Source organism: Aquarana catesbeiana, linkage group LG12 (assembly GCF_042186555.1).
Source record: "Aquarana catesbeiana isolate 2022-GZ linkage group LG12, ASM4218655v1, whole genome shotgun sequence".
NCBI classification, from domain to species: Eukaryota; Metazoa; Chordata; class Amphibia; order Anura; family Ranidae; genus Aquarana; species Aquarana catesbeiana.
In genome coordinates this window covers 5,410,674-5,422,858 of record NC_133335.1, presented here as the reverse complement: position 1 = coordinate 5,422,858, position 12,185 = coordinate 5,410,674, and the positions used below count along the sequence as shown (strand labels likewise).

At 45.8% G+C, this 12,185-nt stretch overlaps 1 protein-coding gene across 1 annotated transcript in view; it reads right to left on the bottom strand.

Moving 5' to 3' along the window:
• Nucleotides 1-12,185, bottom strand: part of LOC141113852 (ABC-type organic anion transporter ABCA8-like) — a 111,355-nt gene that overhangs the window by 67,120 nt on the left and 32,050 nt on the right. The window contains exons 10-12 of the mRNA XM_073607175.1: nt 11,176-11,234; nt 9,634-9,744; nt 8,833-9,008 (exon numbers count right to left, since the gene is read on the bottom strand). Coding sequence (XP_073463276.1) covers nt 8,833-9,008; nt 9,634-9,744; nt 11,176-11,234 — 346 coding nt within the window. The remainder of the gene's footprint in view (nt 1-8,832; nt 9,009-9,633; nt 9,745-11,175; nt 11,235-12,185) is intronic.

The window sequence follows — 12,185 nt, the reverse complement described above, 5'->3', positions numbered from 1 at the left end:
ATTCAAATTCATTTTATACGAAATTCGAATTTCGGAAGATGGTTTTATATATATATATATATATATATATATATATATATATATATATATATATTTCTATATTATATTTTTTCTATTCTGTTCTATTGTTTTTCTATTATATTCTGATCTTTTCTATTTGAATTCAAATTCGATCTATACAAAATTCGAATTACGGAAAATGGTTATATAGAAATAGAATGAAATCAAATTTAAATAGAAAAGAATAGAATAGAAAAACAGTAGAACCGAATAGAAGGAAATATTATATATTTACATTCATACATATGTATGTATATATATATATATATATATATATATATATATATATATATATATATATATATATATATATATATATATATATATATATATATTTCTATTCTGTTCTATTGTTTTTCTGTTCTAGTCTTTTCTATTAGAATTCTATTTCATTCTATTTCATTCTGTTTCTGTATGACCATTTTCAGAAATTCAAATTTCGTATAGAATGATTTCGCATTCAAATAAAAAACATTAGAATAAAATAGAAAATAATAGAAAACAATAGAAAAAAAATATATAAAACCATCTTCCGAAATTTGAATTTCTTATAAAATGAATTCGAATTTGAATAGAAAAGATTAGAATAGAGTAGAAGAGAAAAGACTAGAAAAACAATAGAACAGAATAGAATAGAATATTCTGTTCTATTGTTTTTCTAGTCTATTCTTTTCTATTATTTTCTGTTCTAATCTTTTCTATTCAAATTCAAATTCATTCTATACGAAATTTAAACTTCAGAAGCCATTGTCAGGAGCCAGGGAGCGTCTCCGCTCGCCGGGCTCCGGTGCGCATGCGCACGGGACGAGCGCTTCGCCGCACACCCGTCCGCGGCCTGATGGTGCGGCGCGCGCGGGTGCACGGCGGTCCCCGTGTGCGCGCCGTAGCCCGTGCGGGTGCCCGGTAGCGCGTCACGCTGACGCGCTCGCCGGGCACGGGGGCTATATCTGACGGCTCCAGCACCCTGTCGGGTTGCTGGTTTGTCGTCAGCTCTCCCCTGCTTCCTTGTGCCTGTGTTCCCTAAGCCTTATAGTCTGATCTGTGTACCGAACCTCTGCCTGATTAACCACTACTCTCCTGGATTGTCCCTAGTGCTTGCCTGCTCTGTGTACCGAACCTCTGCCTGATTAACCACTACTCTCCTGGATTGTCCCTAAGCACTCTGCCTGCTCTGTGTACCGAACCTCTGCCTGATTAACCACTACTCTCCTGGATTGTCCCTAAGCACTCTGCCTGACCTGTGTACCGAACCCCTGGCCTGTTTAACCACCTCTCTGCTGGACTACCCTGATCATACCTGCCTATTCCCTAACCTCTGCTTGTGTTTGCAGCCTTGCTCCCCCCTGGATCTCGGGGCACCCGCTTCCAGCCTCTGAACCTGCTATTCACCCGGAAGCCCGTGCCTCCGCGTGCCCCCAGCCTCCTGTACCCATTTCGGGGGTCTGGGTGCGCATGGTCGTAAGGGCGAGCCGCTCTCGGCATCTCGGCCTCGGTAAGTACGTGTTTGTGACAGTACAAACCAGCCAGATGTCTGAGGCCGACAGAGCGCGCTCTCCTTTGGAGATCTTATGTCAGCAAGTATCTACCCTGGCGGACTCCGTACAAAAGCTGCAAGAAGGCTACACACAAGTTGATAACCGCCTGCAGCAGATCTCCGGGTTACTACCCTCCGCAGCCGCAGCTCCTGCACCCAGCAGTGGGGGTCCGCTTCCTCAAGCTCCGGCCAACCCCACTGTGGTTATGGCCCTTCCTGAGCCCAGGGTCCCTACACCTGAACGGTTCTCGGGAGATCGCAAGAAGTTTAGGGCTTTCAAAAACGCATGTTCCCTATACTTCGCTCTACAGCCAAGAACCTTCTCTTCAGAGATCGTCAAGGTGGGGTTTGCCATTTCCCTGCTGTCCGAGGAACCCCAGGCTTGGGCCCACAGCCTGATGGAACAGCGCAGCCCTGCCCTGAACACTATCGAAGCGTTCTTTGAGAGCATGACCCAGCTCTACGATGATCCGCAACGTATGGCCACCGCCGAAGCTATCTTGCACCATTTGTCCCAAGGAAGAAGACCTATTGAGGACTATACAGTAGAATTCCGTAAGTGGGCGGCCGACACCAACTGGAATGAGCCGGCCTTACGTTACCAGTACCGCCAAGGCCTATCTGAATTACTCAAAGACGAGTTAGCCAGGATGGAGACCCCTGCTTCCTTAGAGGAACTTATTCAAGCAGCTACAAAACTTGATCGGCGCCTTAGGGAGCGGCGCTCAGAACGGTTTCAGCAGCCTCGCCCTGCCTGGGCATCACCGCGACCTCACTCCACAGTATCCCAAACTTCACCTTCAGTTACTACCGCATCGGTCCCTGAGGTCGAACCAATGCAGCTCGGTTTGGTCCGAGGTCCCTTGACCTCCGAGGAGAAACAGCGCAGACGGCAGTCTAACCTTTGCCTCTACTGCGGAGGAACCGGGCACTTCCTGCGCAGCTGTCCGATCAGGCCCAGTAAGTTCCCTCAGTCAAACATATTGAACTTTCCTAACCATAACATCCCCAAGGCTTATGTGATGTTGTTTGTTTCTCTGCAGCTTCCGGAAAAGGAGACTCGCCTGCAGGCCATCGTTGATTCCGGGGCCTGCAGCTGTTTTATAGATTCCGCCTTGGCACACAGATTGAAGATCCCTCTACAGACCAAAGAGCAGGATCTACAAATACACCTGGCCGACGGATCCCTTCCTTGCTCAGGCCCCATCACCCAGGAGACCCAACCTATTTCAGTCGTCACGGACTCCGGCCACCGGGAGTTCTTACGGCTTGACCTAATTCGCTCACCAATCTTCCCCATCATACTCGGCCTACCATGGTTGCAAGCCCACGATCCGCTAATCAAATGGAGCACCAAGTCAGTATCATTCCCTTCTCAGTATTGCTCCCAACACTGCCTGCTTCCGGATTCCAAAGTTTGTGCCACAATGGCGGTACCGCCAAACAACCTCCAACACGTCCCCTCTGAATATCTCGAGTTTCAGGAGGTCTTCAGTAAACAAATGGCTGACCGCCTACCACCTCACAGGGCCTACGACTGTCCAATTGATCTTCTTCCTGGCTCTGAGATTCCATTTGGCCGGATATTCCCCCTTTCTGAAACCGAGCTGGAGGCTCTAAAACAGTACATAGATGAAAATCTTGAGAAAGGTTTCATCCGCCCTTCATCTTCACCCGCTGGAGCAGGTATCTTTTTCGTGGGAAAAAAAGACGGTACTCTTAGACCCTGCGTAGACTATCGACAACTCAACAACATCACAATCAAGAATCGGTACCCGCTGCCACTCATTCCTGAGCTATTCCAAAGGTTTCGATCGGCCAAGGTGTTCTCCAAACTTGACCTCCGGGGGGCCTACAACCTCGTCAGGATCAGGGCTGGAGACGAATGGAAAACGGCCTTTAGATCCAGATTCGGCCACTTTGAATATTTGGTGATGCCATTCGGCCTCTGCAATGCTCCAGCCACCTTCCAACATCTAGTGAATGACATCTTCCGACAATATCTAGATGACTTCCTGGTGGTGTATCTGGACGACATCCTCATCTTCTCCCCTACGCTAGAGATGCACAGGAGACACGTTAAAACAGTTCTCGCTATTCTCTTGCAACACAAGCTATACCTAAAAGCCGAAAAGTGTGAGTTTGAGAGATCAACCATACAATTCTTGGGATTCATACTCTCCACCAATGGGGTTGCAATGGACCCTCAGAAGATTCAGGCAATTCAGGAGTGGCCAGCTCCATCAAATAAGAAAGCAGTACAGAGGTTTATCGGATTTGCTAATTTCTATCGGAAATTCATCGTGGGATTCTCTGCCATTGTGGCACCTATTACTCAACTAACTCGGCAGCATCATTCGTTCCAGTGGTCCGCAGCCGCTCAAGAGGCTTTTCTTAAGTTAAAAGAACTATTCAGTTCTGCTCCAATCCTTTGCCATCCTGACCCGACTCAACCCTTCGTATTGGAGGTCGATGCATCAGAAATCGCAACCGGAGCAATCCTTTCCCAGAGACAGGGACCAAAGGCCATCCTGCATCCAGTAGCTTTCGCCTCCCGGAAACTCAGTCCACCGGAACTTAATTACGACGTGGGTGACAGAGAGCTGCTGGCTATAAAGTTTGCTTTGGAGGAATGGAGGTATCTGCTGGAGGGGGCAGTCCATCCGGTGATGATCTTTACGGATCACAAAAACCTTGAGTACCTCAGAACAGCAAGACGATTAAAACCCCGCCAAGCCCGATGGGCCCTGTTCTTCTCTCGTTTTAATTTCCACATTGCATACAGACCTGGGGCAAAGAACGGGAAGGCTGATGCCCTTTCAAGAATGTTTTCCGCAGACTCCCAAATACCAACACCATGCACGATCCTCTCTCCTCAAAATTTTCTTGGATTAACCCAAGCAGACTTAATATCCTCCATCAAATCTTCATCAGACACATGTACGGAACCAGCTGTGCATTCCCTGAAAAAATATGAAGACCTTTTCTGGATCAAAGGAAAAATATTTGTACCACCGGTGACTCGGCCCCTAGCCCTTCAAATGTGTCATGATCACAAGATGGCAGGACACTTCGGGAACAAGAAGACGGCTGAGCTCCTTTCTCGTTCCTTTTGGTGGCCAGGATGGAGAAGGGACTGTAGGGAATATGTGGCGTCCTGTCTCCTATGCCAGAGAAGCAAGGGCCAGAACATCAAACCCTGGGGTTTGCTCAGACCTTTGCCCATTCCGGAACGACCTTGGGCTGACGTCTCCATGGACTTCATCGTTGACCTACCCAGCTCAGAGAATTTCTCCACCATCCTAGTTGTGGTCGACCGCCTTTCCAAAATGGCCCACTTTCTGCCCATGAGGGGTACTCCCTCTGCCGTGGAGACGGCCAACATTTTTCTAAAGGAGATCGTTAGGCTCCATGGGATACCAAGGAGTATCGTGTCAGACAGAGGCGTTCAGTTCACGTCCAAATTCTGGAGAGAACTGTGCAAGGCTTTGGGGATCAACATTTGCCTTTCTTCAGCTTATCACCCTCAGAGCAATGGTCAGACAGAGAGGACCAACCAGACGCTGGAGCAGTACCTCCGATGCTTTTGTTCGGGTTCTCAGGATGATTGGGCGAGCCTTCTCTCTTACGCGGAATTTGCGTACAATAATTCTATCCATGCCTCCACCAACCAGACTCCTTTCTGGACCAATTGTGGGTTCCATCCCACATCCTTTGCTAACAACATTCCAGAAACGGCAGTTCCTGCAGTCCAGGATAGGATAATCTCACTACAGTCCAATTTTCAAAGGATTCAAGATACATTACACAAGACCCAGGGGGACTATAAGAAACAGTACGACCGGGGCAGAAAGGCAAGTCCAAAATTTGACGTAGGAGACGAGGTCTGGCTGTCCACCATCAATCTGAAATTACCTCTGCCTTCTCGAAAGCTCGGGCCTAAGTTCATTGGGCCTTTTCAAATCAAGAGGATTATCAACCCTGTGGCGGTGGAATTGACACTTCCCAAAACATACCGGATTCACCCCGTTTTTCATGTGTCACTATTGAAGCCTGTGGTGCCCAGCCCTTTTCCAGGAAGAAAAGAACCTCCTCCTCCGCCAGTCAGAATTGATGGCGAGAATGAATTTGAAGTGGAATCCATTCTTGGTTGCAGGAAGAGGGGCAGGCAGTTACAGTACCTGATTCAATGGAAGGGGTACCCTCCCGAAGATAATTCTTGGGAACCCGCCAGGAACCTACACGCTCCACAGTTAATTCGAGCATTCCATCAAGATCATCCAGAACTAATGGCCAGCCTTGGCGTCCAGTGTCCGCCCTTAGGAGGGGGGCACTGTCAGGAGCCAGGGAGCGTCTCCGCTCGCCGGGCTCCGGTGCGCATGCGCACGGGACGAGCGCTTCGCCGCACACCCGTCCGCGGCCTGATGGTGCGGCGCGCGCGGGTGCACGGCGGTCCCCGTGTGCGCGCCGTAGCCCGTGCGGGTGCCCGGTAGCGCGTCACGCTGACGCGCTCGCCGGGCACGGGGGCTATATCTGACGGCTCCAGCACCCTGTCGGGTTGCTGGTTTGTCGTCAGCTCTCCCCTGCTTCCTTGTGCCTGTGTTCCCTAAGCCTTATAGTCTGATCTGTGTACCGAACCTCTGCCTGATTAACCACTACTCTCCTGGATTGTCCCTAGTGCTTGCCTGCTCTGTGTACCGAACCTCTGCCTGATTAACCACTACTCTCCTGGATTGTCCCTAAGCACTCTGCCTGCTCTGTGTACCGAACCTCTGCCTGATTAACCACTACTCTCCTGGATTGTCCCTAAGCACTCTGCCTGACCTGTGTACCGAACCCCTGGCCTGTTTAACCACCTCTCTGCTGGACTACCCTGATCATACCTGCCTATTCCCTAACCTCTGCTTGTGTTTGCAGCCTTGCTCCCCCCTGGATCTCGGGGCACCCGCTTCCAGCCTCTGAACCTGCTATTCACCCGGAAGCCCGTGCCTCCGCGTGCCCCCAGCCTCCTGTACCCATTTCGGGGGTCTGGGTGCGCGTGGTCGTAAGGGCGAGCCGCTCTCGGCATCTCGGCCTCGGTAAGTACGTGTTTGTGACAGCCATGTTCCGAAATTCGAATTTCATATAGAATGAATTTGAATTGAAAAGACTATTATAGAATATAAAATAATAGAAAAGAAAAGCATAAAAAAACAATAGAAGAGAATAATAAAAAAAATTATATATATATATATATATATATATATATATATATATATATATATATATATATATATATACGGTATATTCTATTGCTTTATTATTTTATATTCTATCTTATTGTTTTTTTTAGAAAAGCGTTTTCTATTTTTTTCGAATTCGATTCGAATTTGTTTTTGGATTCGAATTTGTCTTCGAATTCGATTCGAATATGTTTTCGAATTCGTTAGTTTTTTTTTCGGATTCGTTTAAATTCTTTACTTTTGTCATTCGGAAATTCGGATGCATCCGAATTTCTGAATAATGAAAAATTTGTCCGAATTTCGATTCGGAACGAAACGAAATGCACATGCCTAATTGACCAGGGGTCTCCAAACTATGGCCCTCCAGTTGTTCAAGAACTACAATTGCCATCATGCCTAGTCATGTCTAAGAATGTCAGAGTTTTACAATGCCTCATGGAACGTTTAGTTCCGAAACAGCTGGAAGGCCGTAGTTTGGAGATCCCTGTAGTTAGACCAACACAAAGTGGCACATATTTGTGAAGTGGAAAGAAAATGATAAATGGTTATCAACATATTTTACAAATAAATATGTGAAAAGTGTGGAGGGGCATTTGTATGGCGCCCCCCGGAGTCAATACTTTGTAGAACCCCCCTTCTCTGCAATTACAGCTGCAAGTCCTTTGGGGCTGTCTCTACCAGCTTTGCACATCTAGAGAGGGACATTTTTGCAGATTCTTCTTTGCATAATATCTCAAGCTCTGTCAGATTGGATGGAGAGCGTCTGTGAACAGCAATTTTCTTGCCACAGATTCTCAATGTGATTTAGGTCTGGACTGTGGCTGGGCCATTCTAACACATGAATATGCTTTGATCTAAACCATTCCATTGTAGCTCTGGCTGTATGTTTCGGGTCGTTGTCCTGCTGGAAGGTGAATCTCCACCCCAGTCTCAAGTCTTTTGCAGAGTTTGCAGGTTTTCTTCTAAGATTGTCCTGTATTTGGCTCCATCCATCTTCCCATCAACTCTGACCAGCTTCCCTGTCTCTGATGAAGAAAATCATCCCCACAATATGATGCTGACACCATCATGTTTCACGGTGGGGATGGTGTGTTCAGAGTGATGTGCAATGTTAATTTTCCACCACATATAGCGTTTTGCTTTTAGGCCAAAAAGTTCATTTTTGGTCTCATCTGACCAGAGCACTTTCTTCCACATGTTTTCTGTGTCCTCCACATGGCTTCATGCAAACGGGACTTCTTATGGCTTTCTTCTTGTCACTCTTCCATAAAGGGCAGACTTGTGGAGAGCACGACTAATAGTTGTCCTGTGGACAGATTCTCCCACCTGAGCTGTGGATCTCTGCAGCTCCTCCAGAGTTACCATGGACCTCTTGGCTCTTCTCTGATGAATGCTCTCCTTGCCCGGCCTGTCAGTTTAGGTGGATGGCCATGTCTTGGTAGGTTTGCAGTTGTGCCATACTCTTTTCATTTTCCGATGATGGATTGAACAGAGCTCCGTGAGATGTTCAAAGCTTGGGAGATTTTTTTATAACTTAACCCTGCTTTAAACTTCTCCACAACTTTATCCCTGACCTGTCTGATGTGCTCCTTGGCCTTCATGATGCTGTTTGTTCACTAAGGTTCTCTAACAAACCTCTGAGGGCTTCACAGAACAGCTGTATTTATACTGATATTAAATTACACACAGGTGGACTCTTTAGGTGACTTCTGAAGTCTATTGGTTCCACTAGACTTTAGTTAGGGGTATCAGAGTAAAGGGGGCTGAATACAAATGCCCCCCCCCCCCACACACACACACACACACACAAACACACACTTTTCACATATTTATTTGTATCATTTATCATTTTCCTTACACTTCACAATTATGTGCCATTTTGTGTTGGTCTATCACATAAAATCCCAATAAAACACATTTACGTTTTTGGCTGTAACGTGACAAAATGTGGAACATTTCAAGGGGTATGAATACTTTTTCAAGGCACTGTATCTGCGCATCCACATTGGTTTGTACCTCAGATTTAATGTTGCTTCTGGGAACTCCTTTAATCTGTGCAAAAACCTCCAAGTTCTCTTTCAAAGTTAGAAGCTCAAAGTTGAAGTCGATCTGCGGACAAAAGCCAATCTTTCTCCGGATCTCCTGACGAAGACTGAGGTCTGATAAAGGATGGCCATAGATGTTGGCAGATCCTACAATGAAAAAGGAGGAAGTTAAAGGTCATCTCCACCCAAAACTTATATTTGAGAATCCGTATTGAATCTGTATTGCAGGGGTTGACTATAGTCCTGTCAGCAGATTAGAAATCATGTACCCATAATGCACAGTAAGATAACAACACCATTGCTCTTTCTGCTCAGCCGCAGTATGGTGCCCACTTCTCATTTCGAATTTTTCAAAATTAGTTAAAAAACTAATTTGGAACTAAACGAATTGCACATGTCTACATGGCATACATATTTCTATTTTCTACATATTCTATATTTCTACAAGATTCTATTTCCTAAAGGTTTTTTCAAGTGCACAAAATTAGGTAGAAAGTCATTAGAAAAATTCCTGACAGCCTTCCACATACAATGACTTGGGGTGTTAGTCAAAGAACCACCTCAGAGAAGATAAGAATAGCTTGAAGAACCCATGAAAGGCAGCCCAGAGCCCCACCAGAGTCCTAATATGGGAAAACGAATTATCGATTTGCATTTTATTTAATATAGAAAACAACTAGACATGCCTTCAAATGAAATAAGCCGTGTATGAGGCCACGCCTATTTATTTTTATATAGACAGGTAAAGCTTATAATGAGAGGAACATCTCACCACCAGTGGCTCCACACATCCCACTCAGTATATTCAGTAATGTTGTTTTTCCAGCCCCACTGTGACCGAGTAACGCTGTGATCTGTCCCTCATAGATATCCAGATTCAGACCTGGGGGGGGGGGGGGGGCAAAAGCACTTCAGTGGTCTATGATTGGTTACACAATTTCGGATTACACTTCCATTAGAAACATAAAAGCTGTGAAATGCAACACTCTTTACATAAAAAAGATGACTGAGCTCTATCTGAAAGTATACTTATCATTTCTTAACTTTTTGGGTCTCCTTACTCTTAATCTCTTGCTTACTGGGCACTTATACCCCCCTTCCTGCCCAAGCCAATTTTCAGCTTTCAGCGCTGTCACTCTTTGAATGACAATTGCGTGGTCATGTCACACTGAATTCAAATTTTTATCATTTTTTTTTCACACAAATGGAGCTTTCTTTTGGTGGCATTTAGTCACCACTGGGGTTTTTATTTTTTGCTAAACAAACAAAAAAAAGACAGAAATTTAAAAAAAAAAACATGTTTCATAGTTCGTTATAAAATTTTGCAAATGGGTAATTTTTCTCCTTCATTGAAATTTGCTGATGAAGATGCACTGATGGGCACTGATAAGGCGACACTGATAGGCACTGATGGACACTGATGGGTGGCATTGATGGGTGGCACTGATAGATGTCACTGATTGGCACTGGTAGGTGGCACTGATGGGCACTGGAAGGTGGTATTGATGGGCACTGGTAGGTGGTATTGATGGGCAACACTGGTGATGAGGCACTGATTGGTGACATTTATAGGTGGCACTGTGGGCACTGATAGGTGACACTGTGGGCACTGATGGGTGGTACTGTGGGCACTGGTAGGTGGCACTGATGGGCACTGGTAGGTGGCACTAATAGGCAACACTGGTGATGAGGCACTGATTGGTGACGAGGCACTGATTGGTGACATCTATAGGTGGCACTGTGGGCACTGATAGTTCACACTGTGGGCACTGATGGGTGGTACTGTGGGCACTGGTAGGTGGCGCTGGTGGGCACTGGTAGTCTGTTCAGAAGCTCAGTGATGCCCCGGTCCAGATCTGGTAGGATATACCCCAGGACACCATCCGACGTCTCATCAGGAACATGTCCCAACATTGTCAGGCATGCATACACACACATGAGGGCCATACAAACCACTGAGGACCATTTTGAGTCGCTGCAATGAAATTTCAGCAAAATGGACTAGACTGTTGCATAATTTTTTCACTTTGATTTTCAGGATGTCTTTGAATTTAGCCCTCTGTAGGTTGATCATTTTAATTTCCATCAAACGATGTGGCATCCTTTCATTCCTAACACATTACCCAGTCCATACCAGTATAAAATATCCAGCATGATATTTTTCCCCATTGAGATCTGATGTGTTTTTTCAAGTGTTCCTTTAATTTTTTTAAACAGTGTATTTTCTTTCCAGGATTGTGGAACAAAGATCCTCATTTGTTTCCATTCTATAGAAAGTATTACAGACAAGAGAACATTTTAATAATTAGATCACCTCGTAACGCCTCTATCTTCTCGTCCTTGCCGCTGTACATTTTCTTGACATTACTTATCCTGTATAAAGGGACAAGATTATGATTTAGAGGAAATTACATAAAACGTACTTAGGACATGTTCTGTGACCTGATACTAATATCCATAATTTACATCCTCAACCAGGATTCCTCTAGAGGGTTCTAGGGGGTTCCTTAAGCTGTGGCTGGTTGACCTCCCAACTCTTGGTGCCCGCATAGTTCCAGAATATTCATTCTGGAAAATTCAGGTCCTGGCTGACCTCCCAACTCATGGGGCCTGCATAGTTCCAGAATATCCATAATTTACATCAACCATTCCTAACCAGGGATCCTCCAGAGGGTTCTAGGGGTTCCTTGAGCTGTGGCTGGTTGACCTCCCAACTCATGGTGCCTGCATAGTTCCAGAGCCAACACCATGGCACCAAAGGTCTTTTTAGCTGTTTGTAAGGGATTAAATCCATCATTGTAATGGGAGAATTAAGACCTCCACTGTAAGGGGGGGCAATCTATCTACCAAGGTGGTGGGGATTCTGACCTTCATTGTAAGCATAGTTTACTGACCACCACTGTAAGGGGGTATTCTGACCACCACTATAAGGAGGACATTCTGACCACCACTGTAAGTGGGAAATTCTGACCACCACTGTAAGGGAGGCATTCTGACCACCAGTGCAGGGGGGGGCATTCTGACCATCACTGTGAGGGGGCATTCTGACCTCCACTTTAGGGAGGACATTCTCAACATCACTGTAAGGAGGGCATTCTGACCACAGCTGTAAGGGGGGCATTCTGACCACCACTGTAATGGGACATTCACACCACCACTGTAAGGGAGGCATTCTGACCACCCCTGTAATGGGACATCATCCTGGATCATTATTACCTGAAATATTTAGGGCCCATGTCAACAGGCCTTGGACCTGTCTCAATGGGAAAATGTTGCTTGCTTACATTTGACATCATTTTGAGATATCATTCATGGTTCTTTGGA